Below are 16776 nucleotides of genomic sequence, written 5' to 3' on the forward strand. Positions count from 1 at the left end.
GGGAGCAAAACACTTCCGTACACACACCTACTCCTTCTTACCCCTGCTCAAATAATGAGTACTCAGCGCGTATGAGAACTTCTTAAACTCTGTGTATGCCCAGATACTGATCCCAACCCACACCTCCCCAGCCCTCAGGGCAACGCTTTGGGCCAATTACCACCAGTTACAAGTTAGGCTTTATGCCACCCAACCAGCCCCCCAAAAGACGGCAGAATCAATAACTCAGAGGCAGAAATTCCAGAAATGGTTAAGTATAATAGTAGCTCTTCCTTGATATGAAAACTGAATCAAAGCTGTACATAAGCATGGTTATGAATGAATTCATTGTACTATGTTTTAATCATCTAGAATCAAACACCTATGAAGAGAGAATCTGTTCTGGAGGAGGCTAGGGGTGAAGAGGCCATGAAAGGCATTCTCAGGGTTCCCCCAGAGATCTGCCACTGCGTCTCACCTGGTTTTTGTTTGGATTCTCCATGAAGACACACTGCTTCATGATGTAGGAGACAACAGCATTCCCTCCTAGCGCAGCCACGTGCGCCCTCACCATTGCAAACACTTCAGCAATGAAAGCATGGAGAAAACCACTGACGCCTCCTTCCTAAACAACAATGCACAAGAAAACGGGACTGTCTGTTTATGGAGGCAAGGACATATACAAAACGTCAAAGACTACATTATACATTCAAACACCCCAGATTATCTCAACATGACGGTCATAGTTTAAATTTCCTTTATAATGGCGATTTACTGCATGAACAAATGCAACAATCTTTACCGAACATGTCTGGACAGGGATTTACTATACTTTACGGGATGAAACTGGAGCTCCGAGAAATTTTAACTTGCCTGTGACTAGGTATGCTTACACAGCTAGTAAGTAAATGGCAGAGCAAGAATTCAAACTGTACCTCCATTCTCAACATCTCTGTCAGATCGTGCTTGTCGCTGCTACAATAAATTGATGATAAAAGTGAACAAAACTTTCCTGCTATCCACAGCTCTCACTCTGCACCATCCTCATGCTTGCCCTTTTTTTTTTCAGTTTCTCATACATACAAGTGCTTTTCCTGCCTCAGGGTCATTGTACATGTTGTTCTTAAAGACACCTCACCCAATTTTCAAAAAGGACAACTCTTACTAAATCCTGTAGGTCCCGACTTATACAAAACCTCTGTAGAGATACTCTCCCTAACTGTCAAATCTAAATTAGTCCCCCAGTTATATTCTGATGGCTGCTGTCTGGCTTCTTTGTAGTACTTCCTCTCACTAGTACCGTGTTTCCCTGAAAATAAGACCTGCCCCCAAAATAAGCCCTAGCAGGATTTCTATGCGTTTGTTAAATATAAGCCCTATCCCAATAATAAGACCTAGTGATGGGTGTGGCTATGCAGCTATCTGGAGAGCCACGCCATGCATTTCAGCACGGAGAGGAAGACATCCCCATAAAATAAGCCCTAGTGTGTCTTCTTGAGAAAAAATAAAGATAAGACAGTGTCTTATTTTCGGGGAAACACGGTAGTTATCCTGGTAAGTACACACTAATTATGTGATTATTTGTTTAATGTCCACCATGTTCCCATTCCACTAGGCCATAAACTCCATCAGGTCAGGGACTGCATCTGTTTTGCATACAATTATCCATTAACACCTAACAAGAGATGCACATAAATATTCCACACATAATTGTTAGAGAATAAAATCCAGTAGTTCAGAGAATTTTTCCATGTTCAAAGCAAGCAAAACAGAAACCAAAGACTAGTCAATAGCTTAATGTGTTTATGTATACAACCTAAGTTTCTACAAATTCTATTGAAGGTTATTTATAGTCTAGTACAGAGGTTCTCAACCTGTAGGTTGCGACCCTTTGGGAGCTGAATGACACCTTTCACAGGGGTTGCCTAAGACCATCCTGCATATCAGATATTTACATTACGATTCATAACAGTAGCTAAATTACAGTTATGAAGTAGCAACGAAAATAATTTTATGGTTGGGGGCTCACCACAACATGAGGAACTGTATTAAAGGGTCGAGGCATTAGGAAGGTTGAGAACCATTGGTCTAGGAGAAAACGTCCAGGTTTAAACTGTCATTTATAGGGAAACTGAATACAATGTGAAAAAAGCATTTAGATTGCATCTTTCTGAAATGCCAGAGGCTCCTATACATAATCTTATAAAAGTGTCTCTTTTTGTCATCAAAGAACTAAGAGAATTGTTCCGGCCCGCCTGCAACTTTATCACAAATAAGTCCATTTTTCTCTTTTATCAGTTTTTTCTTCCTATTAAATCATAAGCTTCAGTGTGTCACTTTATAAAATATTAAGAGACTGTAAGAAAATCACTCATCAGACAATGAATCCATTTGGAATCTGTGCCATACAGTCAATAGTACAAATCGCTGTTAAAGGGAAATCTACCGTGAAGCAATACTTTGAGGTATAGGAGCTTATGCAGTAGAGAAAACTTAGGAAATAAAATTCAGTGGTTTCAAAAAAGAAGAATAATCATGTGATACCAAGAGAACTATAAAAAGTAATCCCCACCCGAGGCCACCTTCTCCCACTAAGACTTCTTTGTCAAACTTAAATCACCTTAGAAGTTATCTATTTTAATTCTCTATTGAAAGGTTTCAGAATATCTTGACAATTTATTCTCCAGATCAACATAATTAGAGTATGAATTAAAAAACTAATTGGTCTTAAAGGAAACATCGAATTTATTAATCTGTCAGAAGGCATTCATTCACTTATACAAAAATGAACTGTGTTTACTTTGCAGCAGGCAGTATGCCCCGGTGTAGAACAGCTGAGCAGGATATGAAAGACAGTAAGCGGCCTGCAATTTCTAAGAAAGCACAGAAGCACTGCTGGCCACAATGGGGGGAAAGGCACGGTTACTTCATCTTTATAAGGAATATACTTTTAAAAAATATAAACTGCTAAAGCAAAATCTGAAGAGATGATCACATTTCATACCTCAGTAATTTTAAAATTCCCCTATTCACAAGATTAATCTGCACAGCAGCCTTAGTCCCTAAGATACAGTATAAATATTAAATATAATTTTCTTTTTCTTAAGTATAAATTTCCGTGTTACAAAAGAAATAATGGGCTGACTGATTCTGAACTGTAAGCACATCAAGTAAAATATTATAACTTCTGTCATTTAAAAAACAAATTAAAGTTTAATGATGCCCAGTGTGGGGTAAGAGTTTGAAGAAATGGCACTCTCTTATACTGCTGGAGAGAGTGAAAAGTAAGCAGCCTCACTCCTTTTTCAGAAGAACTAAATTATATATGATATTTCCATAGACATATTACTTATACCATAGTTTCCTACTATTTCTAAATGTGACCCCTTAAAACTTGCTATTTAAATACATCTCAGGCAAAATAACCACTAAGAAAAGGAAACTGTTCTTTCAGGATTATTTTAAACCCCTTATCAAACATAAATATTTATTTGTTTTATTTACTCTGCCATGGCGATCTAGGATTTTTCTTTCTTTTTTTTTTGAGACAGTCTTATTTGTCACCCTCGGTAGAGCGCCGTGGTGTCATAGCTCACAAGCAACCTCAAACTCGTGGGTTCAAGTAATTTTCTTGCCTCAGCCTACCAAGTAGCTGAGAGTATAGGCGCCTGCCACAACACCCGGCTATTTTTAGAGATGAGGTCTAGCTCTGGCTCAGGCTGGTCTTGAACCTGTGAGCTCAGCCTCCCAGAGTGCTAGGATTACAGGTGTGAGCCACCACGTCCGGCCTTCTAACCATAGTTTTAAACATAGCACAACTCTTGTGATAATACTAGATATTATATGAAGTAAGTATAACCTAGGATCAATTTTGATTAAAATATCAATAAATGTAATATAAACATAGCGTAGATTAAAGTTATTCTGGCAAAAATATAATTTGAAACTTCTTTGGTTTTGTTACTAAATCTTCGATCAGAGAACATGCAAAAAAGCAATGAAATAATCTCTATAAAATTACCTCACGGAGAGAAGTGGTTTCCCGAATAAAAAACATGTTGATAATCCCAAGATATTTTGTTATTTTTGCTCCAGGAATGAAAGAAAGAGGTGTCATCTTAACAACTCCCACTGTGGCACTGGCACAAGGTGGGGCAGAGCGATTCCGGAAATTGCCTTCACCCATCGGACTTGCTTTTTCAACTGTCACAGCTAAAATTGGAGAGAAAGGAGACAACGTTCAGAGCAGATGCTGGTAACTTGATTATTCCCTAAGGTTTCCAAATAAGTGGTGACAACATTCAGCTGTCTGTGAGGCTAAGCCATGGAATGAGAGAAAAGAAATCATCATGCACTGCATGCAATTACAAAAGGGAGAGAAAGAAAAATACAAGAGGAGGTGCTGGAATGGAATTCGTTTGGGAGAAAATGGCATTCCTGCAAAAGAAAATGTTGATGCGGTACAGCTCCACACACACAATGATTGGTTATAAAGTGGAGGAAAAGAAAAAGCGGCAGAGCATTGAAATTATCTGCTGTAGGAACAAATTATTACAAGGAGAGTGTGAAAGTTGTTGGATTTCCCAGGACAGTGTTCCATCTTATTCAGACAACTTCATCATTGTCAACTTGTAGATAAACCTTATGTTACCTACTTGTGATAGATTTCCTTTCCAAGCATTTTTGATTTAAAAAAAAAAAAACCCTACTTTTAAAAACCTAACAAATGACCTTGGTTATCTAAAAGATGACTGTTCATAAAGTAACAAATAATAGCTACCACTTAATGAATAAGTACCATAAGCCAGACATATATATGTATATATATACTAATACATATTTATACATATTTCTAATCCTTGCAACCAGCAACATAGGTTATTATCATGCCCATTTTGTGCATGAGGAAAATGAGTCTTACAGAGGAGCCCAAGGTCACACAGCTATTAAAATGTCACTTCTAGGATTTAAAACCAGATCCGGCTGGTTCCATATCCCAAGTTCATTCCTCTAAAATTTCCTTTTTAATGTACTAATATACTATAAACTCTTTTATTCAAATATATTTACCTCAAAATCTATCAAAACACATGGGGCATAGATAAAGAACATAAGTACTGATCTGATCCTAGCCGTACAAGTTAACTACGTTCTCCCCAGAAATCCTTTTTTCATTTAGCCCTCTGGATACCACACTGAGCTAAGTGATAGATGCCATACGCTGAGCAGTACCTTGGGTCCTGGAAGAATGTCTCTTCAATAAGAGAGCTGGTGATTTCCTTCCATCTAGAAGGATATAATATCTATTTATATACTTTTACGAATACCTTTACAAAAAGTAAAATTTAAAAAACACAATTCTGTAGTTAAAATTAATTAAAACCCAAAGGCCTTTCAGTAACTTTTCCTAAATGACCATCAGAGTCTGCAGCTTTCACACTCCGACACATGATGGATTGGCAATGTTATTACTGGGTAGTGGGGTCTAGCCTTCACCACTGGGAAGTCAGAGATACGCTTCTCAGATCATCATAATGTGGTAGAAACATCCGCCTACTTGTCTTAATTGATCCGCGCCTTATGGTCTGAGCTTTCAGTTTAATGAGCTCTATCCAGCTGCTGCATCTGTCTGCAAAGGAACTGTAATCAACTGACGTTGCTGAAAACACAGACAGAAAACAAAAGAAAAAACAAGGAAAAAATATGGATGACGTCTCTTACTCGTCTTAACACTCCTTCCGATGATGTAACTTAACTGTAACTTAGAAAAGCATGGTCCTTTTCAAGTCAGATGAGAGACAGTAAAGAGTCAAGCTTTAGAGACACTGATTTGTCCAAAACCAAGTTCTCAGAGAGCTGGCTGAGCGTTTCTGATGATGTCATGTAAGTGGTCTCTTAGGGAGAGCAAAAGTGGGGTCAAATTTAAGTATCAACAAAAGGACCACAAACTGTGCTTTCAATGACTTTATTTCCCATTCCTGTACATCTATAAGATTTCAATTATATCTATTCCCTTCCCTATTTTTATCCTAAAATCAAAAACAAAAATGAGAATCAAATGTTAAAAAATACATGAAAAAAATCACTAATTGACTTATTTGTTATTAAAATATCTTCTTTCTACTATTAGCAACAGGAAAACCAAAGAGTCATTTTTGTTAATATCGTCTTTCCACGTCTGATTTTTTGGCAACAAAGCCTCTGACAATATGAAAGTTGGGGCAAGTGTGGCCTAACAAGTTCCCCTTTTAAGAAGAATAACTTTTACTGCTACTAAGTTAAAGAGAAAATGTTAAAGAGGTAAAATTTTATTTTTAGAAAATGGTAAACTATTAAAATGCTAAAAATACTTAAAATATTAGTTTAATTAATGTTTTTATAAAACAACATATTGTACCTATAATAAAGCCACGTTTTGGTGTCTATTCCACTATCCAGTGCATTTGTTTGCTTTCTGTAATTTTATGCATCATCGAACTAGAATTTCACACCTTTGGTGACTATGTGCTTAATTAGACAAACTCACCTCTCTGTGCAGCTGGTATACCTGAGTTAGAACTTGCACTCTCCAGGTGTTCTAATAAGACAATATGAACAACATTAGCTTGGATGCTGAGTACAAGCCAGCATCTCTTCTTTGTTGGTTGTTAGTGCCTTCTATAAGCCAGAATAGGAGGAACTCTTTATGGCTTCGTTGTCAAAGCAAACCAAACAGAAGTATTTAGCTTTAAAATGCAATTTCCATTGATAGATGAAAACTAGCTGAGTTCATAAATACCATGCCACAGAAGACTATTTGCTTACTGTAACACAAAAAGAGTTTCAGAAACTTTATAGTCACAAGAAAATGAAAACACAGTAACAAATATTAGTAGGATGAAAGCAGGATGTGAGAAGACCAGGCAGAGAAAGAGTCACTGTGTTAGGAAGAATACCTTTAATGCAACATGGAAATGAAATGTTTTGGGACAGGGGCGGTAAAAGCCAGTAAGAATAAAGACATTACAGACAAGGTAATGACTGATGCTTCACAGATCAACACAAGCTGCTTCCTAGTCGTAACCCTCCTGCTCATCACCAAAAAAAAATCTTTGTTCACGGATTCCACTATCAACAGCTCCCTCTAGTGGTACCAAGATTTCACGGAACCAAAAAGTGACTAATCCCCACAGAAAAAACAAAGAATCCCAAACTAAGCTCAATTTCCAATAACCTCATGAGGGCAGCATCCTGAATGTTCTCTAATATTTTATGTTTATTACAGATATTTTAAAAAGGTATTTTACAAATTTAAACAGCACTATAAAAACCTTCATAATCTATTAAATAGTCATGAACATAATAATGTTCAGGTTCTACCCACATTAACATTGTTTGAAATTTTGTTTCAAATAATTTTGTAACTGAAAAAATAGCACTGACAATTTAGAAATAACTCATGGAAAAACACTGAGAATAACTCAGGTCAGTTTAAAAAATTATAAACTAAGTAAACACGAGAGCTGTCTAGAAAATATCCAGCCATATATATGTCACTATTTTTCACATTACATGACTGGATACTTTCTGGACATCCCTCATATATTTACTCTTTATTTGATTGTGTCTCCACTGTGTTGACTGTTTTGGTAAAATTCAGAAATTAATAAAAGTTAAACTTTTCATTATTTGTACATAATGTTTCTGCTTATTGGGGCAATGGAAGCATCTTCCCCCACTCCCTGAGATTTTCCTAAAACAAATGACCACTAGCTAATACTGGGAAGTGGACAATGGCTGACATTCCTGAAAGCTGATAAATAAAAGAGATCACAAGGTGGGGTCCATAAAGTGCCCGTGAAATAGTATGCTATAGGTATGCCCTGACCATTACACCCACAGATTGTAGGTCTAGATAGGAAGAGTTTTCCTGATTCAAGATCTTCAGGGGTTTGGAAGTCCAGGAGATAGACTCTACAGAAAGAAGACCAGAACAAACCTGATATTCTGAGGCTTAAGATTAGGGACAGCTCAGTTGAGCACAGAAACAGACTCAACGCAGAGGGATAGCAGTGGGCCTACCCCAGGCTCTCACGTGTCTTTTGCAATACAGATTTTGTGGGTGTGGAGTTATAGAAAGTATAGTTGGCATTAAGAAGTCTGTGAAATTTTTTTAAATACAGGGAAGGAGGAATAGCTAAAAATTTTCTGAAAATCACTAAAATGATATTCTCTCTTGTACCTTGATATTACCTGGATAATATAGAATTATTACCCTGCTAGCAACTGTATGTGATTTCGACAGCAAATGTAAATAGAAAGAGATTCTGTAAACTTAAGCTATACCAAGTGGGAAAACAAAACAAGGTATACAATGATGTGAAAAATATTTATACTTTTTAAAAAATGATAAGCAGGGTAATTTTTGCAAAGATAATACGCTGTTAAAAGTACCTGCCTCTCTGCACTTGAATTAAAATCTGAAAGTACCAAGTTTTTGGAGATATTCTTCAGGGACAGGTGGAAAGAGAAGATTTTTCATCACACTTAAGAAAAACAGGTTCCTCTTCTAACATACTTGTGTGATCTTACTTTTTCCCTCAGAGAAAAGGCCCAAGAAGTCTAAAAGGTCCTCTAACCCTGGCGACAGAGGAACACACCAGCACCTAAACAGGCTTGAATACCTCGAACGTCTGCTGACCTTAGACCTTCATTCCCTCGGCTTCTCCTGACCATAGTCTGGCTTTCAGGTAACAAATGGGCTTTTCAAAAGAGAAGGCACTACGAAATAAGCAGCCCAGCTCACTGACAAACTGCTAATTCTGGTTGTAAAGAACTAAACATACATACATACATGCAATCTCTAGGCCAGTAGGAAATAAAGGACGACAGATTTCATTATTCAAGGGTAGACATCACATTGAAAGTTTTTCAGGCTTTACTGAGGAATAATGCTCAGCTGTGTGCCATTTGTGTATCTATGTGGAAGGTTTAATACAAACACACAATTGTGAAGTTAAATGCCTAGCTGTGAAGAGAGTCTTGATCAAGCCATGTAGTATATTTCTCTTAAAATTTGCTTCCCCATCTAATGCAAGAAAGAGATTAATTTTTTAATAACCTTGCTACCCCCAAATAAATGATCCTAGAAACTTAGCAAAGCAAATAGGAGGATGGCTTTATTATTCTCTTAGAGCACTCTAGCAGTATTTACCAAGCTTTGTGTCCAGCAATATGGGGAAGGAAAGGGTAACCCAGATTAAAAGCAGCTTAGTGGAAGTAAGTCTACTGGTGACAAAAAGAAGGACTATTTCTCCTTCAACTATACATTCTCCAATTCAGGCGTCCTCAAACTATGGCCCGTGGGCCACATGTGGCCCACCTAGGACATTTATCTGGCCCACCTGGTGTTTTTGCTGCCACTGCCTATCCTGCTTAGCAGCTGACTTGTCCCAGGGCCCGTAGTCCAGCCCTCCAACAGTCTGAGGGACAGTGAACTGGCCTCCTGTTTAAAAAGTTTGAGGACCCCTGCTCCAATGCTTCTAAAGTTTGAGAGTTTTCCATTCTCCTAAATAATACAAAAGTATTGGTTAACTGTTCTTGTATCATGATGTATGTCCCTCCACAACTCATGCTGAAATTTAACTGCCATTGTAACAGTACTTGAAAAGGTGATTAAGATAAAGGGCTCCATCCTCACAAGTGGGATTGGTGTTATTATAAAAGGATAAGTTCAACCCCCCTTGCTCTCTTTTTGGCCTTCTGTCACGTGATGACACAGCAGGAATGCCCTCATCAAATGCCAGTGCCTTGACACTGGACTTCCCAGCCTACACAACTATGAGACAGTGCATTTCTGGTCTCACGTATTCTATCATGGCAGCATGAAACAGACTAAAACAGCTATACTGATCACTACCTCTCCTAGCTATTCACTCTGTATCATTAGAATTTATAGACTGTCTTCGATCTGGATAATAAAAAAAATATTTGAGACAATCTTCTTTGACATCATGAAAAAATTATTAAAACTGAAAAAATTCCTAAGAATTTGGAGAAGGTCCTTTGGCAGATTAAAACATACGCAATCTGGAGTCCTTTTAAAATTTATGTTTTATCCCCCTATTTAAACATTCCCAGTTTTAAGTTATTATGGTCAAAACTGGATTTTATGTTCCTTTAGGAATTTCCATCAATCAGTAATGCATTGGATGGTTATGCCACATAAGTTTGAAATCTCCCTTAATGATGAGTCAGACGAATGTATCTAAACATTCAGTATAAATCTTATCCATAATGGTATTCAAACATTTATAGACAGACAGTGAAACTGCCATAGTATAGTTATAAATTATTAAGGCAGAGAGAAAGACAGAAATAGCTTCAATTTAGAGAGTTCTCAAGGAAAAAGACTGAGCTGCAACATACAAGTAATACATATTCTAAAGGATATAGACAATTAATGTCAATATTTGGTTCATTTAAGTTTCCACCTGTAGGTGTACAAAACACCAGGGTACAACAGGCGTCTTTCTTCTTCAATCTCCTTGCGTTTTCTGCTCCCATTTCAAGGCATCCACTCCACTGACTCCTGGCCTTTACAGCTTCTCTTCCACATAATCCCTCTTTTCTATCACTAACCCAATTCAATTTTTCTCTGCTTTTTATTCCTGCTTTCTCCGACTCTGAATTTCACTGTCCTTCGCTGCCTTAAAGAAGCCACAGAAAAAGATTATCCTTATTTCTCCAGCAATCCTCTTTCTTTCATTCCTTCTCATTTCTGGATGAGGAACTTTTTCACACGTTTTCCCCTAGTTTCCATTTTCCTCACTCTTTCCCCCTCGGCGTCCTTCTCCTTTCAGGACATGCCATTAATTGTTTGGCTGTCCAATAACACGGAGAACTTTTGACTGTTTTTAATTATTGCTACCATTTGGTCATAGTGACAAAATACGCTAAAAAAAAAAAAAATCCATGCAATAGATTGTTAATGTGTAAACACTCTTTCAGTTAGTATAAAGAATTACAAATTGTAAGATTTTAAACCATTAGTTAGCAGGAAAATAAAAAGCTAACTTTCTACAAATTTCTAATTGTTAGTTTAAAATGATGTTAGGTAAGTCATTTAATTGAAACAGTTAAACTACTTTTTAAAGTCACAGCTGGTTTAACAACAACAACAACAAAAGTAATTCTTAAAATAAAGATAAAAACACCTCAGGGTGTGAGGCCAAGGCAGAAGATTACTTGAGATCAGGGGTTCCAGACCAGCCTGAACGAGCGTAAGACTTTGTCTCTATAAAAAAAAATAGAGAAATTGGCTGGGCATAGTGATGCACACCTGTAGTTCCAGCTATCCGGGAGGCTGCAGCGGGAAGCTCTCTCAAGTCTAGGAGTTTGAGGTTGTAGTGAGCTATGAAGGCACTGCACTCTAGGTAGGGAAACAGAGTAAGACCCTGTCTTAAAAAACAAAACAAAACAAAAAAACCCTTCTGATGTGGACATCTAATTTTGGCATACAATATATTGGTGGGTATAAGTCATTTATATTCTTTTATATTGAAATCCAGATTTTAACCAATCTCGCCACATTAGTCAGTAGCAAATGTGACAAAAAGTAAAGTGTCATCCTGCCAGCCTATAGCTTATGTTATTAATCATAAGGAAATCACCCCAGTATACAGTGAAATGAAAGCAGAAAACAAGATGGAGAGGGAATGGGAAGGGAGGGGAAGGGAAGGAAGGGGAGGGGAAGGGAGGGAAGGAAGAAGAAAAAAAAGAAAGTTCTAGAAAGAATTTCATTCAATAGTATATAAAAACTAAAATTAACCTGATCAAACCTTTCTAAAGCTTTAAACTATCAGTATTTTAATAAAAACTATTATTCTATTTTAAGGTATTTGAAATATATTTAAAGTGGTATATGATTCACACACATTTTTCTAATCTAATTTCTTAAGCCCTACAAGATGGTAACTAATATCTATGGATTTAGGCCTTTACACAGGCCTTTAGACATTGACCTAAAGTAATGTTAATCTTTTCCAAAAATTACATCAACTACAGTTTATGAGAAAACTCTTACTGATTTGTTTTTAACTTTTCACCCAAGCTTCCCATTTTTGGTACATTTTCTCACTCTCTTTTTTTTTTTTTTGGCTGGGGCTGGGTTTGAATCTGCCACCTCTGGCAAATGGGGCCAGCGCCCTACTCCTTTGACCCACAGGACTCATTCTTTTTTTAATGCAATCACTTTTAAAGTCTCTTGAAAACCATTTCAGAAAAAAATGAGGTGCAGATATTAATGATGAAGAAAAAAAGTTTATGAGGTTATGGTATAAAAAGTTTGCTATTTTTTCCCTCCTAACCCAGCCTCATGGGCACATGTATAATTTATGTTTATGCCACATCATCCCTGTTCCTCTATTCATTGAAGAGTTTTGATGGCCTCCCATGCTAGTTATCCTTTTTAGAAATTATTTAAGCTCAGCAACTTTTAATATTTCAAAATCAGAAAAATCAAGACAACTGGCAAGGTAACACCAAATCAACCCTAAATTTCAGAAATACATCCAACAATTTTGTTACCTTGAAAAACAAATATAATAAAGAAAGAAAGGAAAAAACTGAACATGGATGGACAATTCAGGCCCAGGCTTACTCTGCACAGCGCATTAGGATACATGGGATTGCAGCATTTCTTCACAAGACATTCACCCATTTCAATGACACTGTATGCACAGAAAGATACTGAAAGGTTTATCTACAAGTGAAAAGATGGAAGTATCAATCAACATACTACTCTCGAAACTATTCTCCCTGTCAACAGAAAAGTAAAATAAACATTTTAACATATCATCCTATTTGTGGTGAGCACGTGAAATATAAACTAGAATTCCAAGTTATTAAAATTAAAGAAAAAACTACCAGCTTAGCTAACCACATAACCAACCTATAAAAACCAAACATTTATTATTTATCAATATTAGTAGCTGACTTTTAAGCCTCTTGTGGTTGTGTAAGAAAGCAGACAAGTCTTCTGAACATTTCATCCTGACACTCTTACCTTTCTTTCTTTCGCCTATTTCCTCTAATACACTATCCCTAAATCTTCCAGATATTTCTCTCCTCTATTCCAAGCCATCTATCATGTTAGAACACTCATTTATCCGTTCATATTATAAAACTCTATTACTATGACATATTCTTTAGGCCTTTTCAAAATCCATCTTATCCTCAAATTTTTCCAAACTATTTTGAGATAACTTTTAAAAATGCATTTAACTCATGTCCTCCTGAAAAGCCTTGTGGAAGCCACGACAATCAATAAGCATGCAACATAAACCACAATATACAAATCACAGAACTATTTACAAAAAGGTACATATGTACTTTGAAGTGCTGACTGATGATTAAAAATGTAATATTCAAGAGAAAGCACATAGTTTTTTCAGTTAAGCATTCAGTGTAAAATGTTTTACGTATATTAGTATTAGACGCGATGATACTGATGATGATGATGATGACGATGATTAAGGCGGCATGATCTGATTCAGTGGTTTTCAAAACTTGGGAAACCCTTTCTTTAAGTAAAACCACATACAAAAGATCAACAGGTAAAAAGTGCGCTGAACTGAAGCTGATCTGGTTCAGAGGTGGGGATGCAGAGACCGACCCTCTCACCCCCACCCACCTCTGCTCCTGCTCACCCAGTCTCCCAGCAGGCCCTGAGGCACTTCTAACAAACCCCTATAGTTTGGAGGAGAAGAATTTGAAAATTATCGGTTTAACTGATTCCAAGTTTCTGGGAAACATTTAACTTAATTACAAAAGTTCTGTGTGACCTCAGTACTAATTTAGCTTCTGATTTACTTTTCTAATAGTATGAGTATGTTAATAATTGAAGATCCATAAACTTCAGACCCAAAGAATCACAGAATTTTAAGGCTATTGGGAATGTTAACCCTTTCATAACTTATGTGTGAGGAACTGAGGCTTAAAAAACTTAAGAATTTGGCCCAAATTCTCACACCTCATCAGTGGCACAAATGAAGGAAGAACCCAAGTCTGTCGCATTTTTATCGCATTTCTTGGCCCCTTCTCCATTCTTTCTAAAATGAGCTGCAAATATTTTTAAGAACTATTCAAATATGACTTGTTCTACTCAAATTCTTCTTTTCATGCTCTTTAGTTCACAAAGTATCACTTTACACAAAATATATGAATGACCACATAAACACTAGTTATAATTAATCACCTTTGAAAACATATTGAATGCTATTGTAGACATGTTTAGTTATCTACGTAGTCTGTGCAAACTGACAGAGTTTAAATCCAATCTGGAGAATTCAGTATTAATAACATGGCAAAACTGAACTATTTATTAGGGACCCCAAGTCCACAAATATCTATTCCTACACATTAGTAACTGGCCAAATCTTCTGTTGTCGATTAGGTTTCAGGGCATTTTGTTGTCGCTGTTTTTGTTCCTATTGCAGGATAAGGACAACAAAATGATACTTGCAAGTGACTTGGAACTAACTGTGCATAAACACAAGTTTCTGTATAAAGCAGGTGTTTAAAAAAAAACACTTCTGTCTAGTAAGTTCAAGGAAGACTCCTTACACTTCTGCTTCCTTTTCTCTAGAAGATATATTTAATTCATAAAATCTGAACTCAGATTATCTTTGGATTTGTCTATTCTTTCAAGGACATTGAAATGTGCTACATCTCTCTCGATGGAGGTCTAAATTAGAATTTTAGGCGATGACAAAAAGGAAAAAGAACCATAATTACTATGTTAGAAAGTTCAGAATCTGGAAGCAACTTACTTTTTATCCTCAGAATATGAGACATTATCTGTTTATCTACATAGATAGGCCTCACATTGATTTAGTAAAGATTCTACTGACATATACACAGAGTAAATATTAAATATAAAACTATGCTTTATTATACACAATTTGGTATCAGATAAAATAATTAACAAGTAGGAATCATAAAATAATTTCACTTGTGTATAAACTGGAAAAATTAGAATAGCTGATTTGATTTTAAGTAACATATGTGTCATTTCTCAAAATAAAAAAAAAAAATTAGGAAAAAACACATACATCCAATATATAATGCTACAAAATAAAGTACTGTAATTCTGAAAACTTACATAGTAAAACTTATACCGAAATCAGATGATAAATGAAAAATACCTCCTACCTACTTTTCACCAAAGATTATACAGATCAAACTAAATGTACGGCTATTAAATTAATGGGCAATCATTCTGCATTTGAAAAAAGAATGGTCTTCTAAGTATGTAGCAATGTGCTGTAATACAGCCTAGGCACACAGAAGATAGGAAGCTCAGCCTTGACTTGTACTGCCCACAATGAAAACCTCTCCATACATCCTCGGGTGTAGCACAAGCATTCTGTTGTCTTCTAAAAATTTTTGTGAAGGTTTGATTGTTGCTAGAAAAACATTTACCAGATATAATACAAAACCCAAATATACTATGTGTGAATAGTTACATTGTGAAATCTAAATCCTTGAAAATAAAACTTTAATACATTTGCAATATGAGAATGGACTGCCATAGAAAAAAATTACCTGGATAATTTATGATGAAACTACTTGAAAAATTAAAATAAGCACCAGATTGCTTTCTCCCCTTTATGAACATGAAGAAACACACAATGAGGGAATGAAGGATAAATCTTTGCCTCAAGGTTAAGATCGCCTACAATGAAGACGTGAAAGGAACTGGGAACTAGAAGTTGTGCCTGCTTTTGCCCTTACTTAACCAACCTTTAGCTGGTGGAAAAGGGTGAGAAGGAAGTGAATCTGAACAGAGTTCCAGCGGAAACTGCAGAAGTTCTTCATTATCTGTAGAGGCTAGAAAGGCAAGAAAAACACAAGTTTTAGGTTTTTTTTTTGGCCAGGGCTGGGTTCGAACCCACTACCTCCAGTATATGGGGTCAGCGCCCTACTCCTTTGAGCCACAGGCGCTGCCCACAAGTTTTAGTTTTTAATTAAGAATCTGTGATAACATGTATATAATATAAAATACATTAAAATATATAAAAATGTATATATATATACGTGCGCGTGCACACACACACATATATATATTCATATTCTCAGTTCCACCTCCCCACCTCAATTTATTCTGGTGATTTTCTCCTTGTTTCTCCCATGAGGGCCCTTCACTACCTAATAGTGAGAGGGGTGCTACGCCCCCTGACAGGACTACTGTGAGGTTTTAAAAGATTAATACCTATAAATCACTTAGCATAGTGCCTTAGAAACAGCAAGTGCTCAATAACAATTAATATCCAACATTCTGTACCTTACTATTAATAGTTTCTATGATACTTAAACAAGTTATCTATCTTCTCTGATAAATACCTGAACAGAATCATTTAATGCACCTATCGACATTATTTTAATGCTTAACTGTTATGAATATCATGTGTGGAATGTAATCAACTTTTAAAAGTTTAGACTAATCATGGATATTTTATTTAGCTAGAAAGTCAACTTTAGAAAGTTGACTATTCCTCCTTTTTCTTCAGAACACATAATTTCCAATAGTTTGAGTTTATCTGGAATTAAATATTAGTAATATGAGTTTATTTAGTATTAAAAATAGTACTCCCTAAATTTTATTAGATTAAGGACACCACTGAAAATTTGTTGAATACAGGGGTGTCAAAAAAATGTATGCACATTTTAAGAAAGGAAAAAACTATATTAAAATTGTAATATTCAATATGTACTGATAATGTTTGTTATCTTTTTTTTTTTTTTTTTGAGACAGAG

General features: G+C 36.1%; 1 protein-coding gene across 6 annotated transcripts in view; it reads right to left on the reverse strand.

Moving 5' to 3' along the window:
• C2CD5 (C2 calcium dependent domain containing 5) overlaps nucleotides 1–16776 on the reverse strand; it is a 92391-nt gene that overhangs the window by 4445 nt on the left and 71170 nt on the right. For 2 of the 6 annotated variants that reach the window (XM_023514696.1, XM_023514698.1), the window contains 6 exons: nucleotides 15763–15849; nucleotides 6506–6556; nucleotides 5537–5638; nucleotides 5212–5265; nucleotides 4001–4191; nucleotides 458–604 (listed from right to left, as the gene is read on the reverse strand). In XM_023514696.1, coding sequence (XP_023370464.1) covers nucleotides 458–604; nucleotides 4001–4191; nucleotides 5212–5265; nucleotides 5537–5638; nucleotides 6506–6556; nucleotides 15763–15849 — 632 coding nt within the window. Of the gene's footprint in view, nucleotides 1–457; nucleotides 605–4000; nucleotides 4192–5211; nucleotides 5266–5536; nucleotides 5758–6505; nucleotides 6557–15762; nucleotides 15850–16776 lie in introns of those variants that run through there. The other 4 variants (XM_003792455.3, XM_023514697.1, XR_002774044.1 and 1 more) reach the window with 4 other exon arrangements.

The sequence above is a fragment of the Otolemur garnettii genome, unplaced genomic scaffold (assembly GCF_000181295.1).
Source record: "Otolemur garnettii isolate 467f Iridium unplaced genomic scaffold, OtoGar3 scaffold00057, whole genome shotgun sequence".
Classification (NCBI taxonomy): domain Eukaryota; kingdom Metazoa; phylum Chordata; class Mammalia; order Primates; family Galagidae; genus Otolemur; species Otolemur garnettii.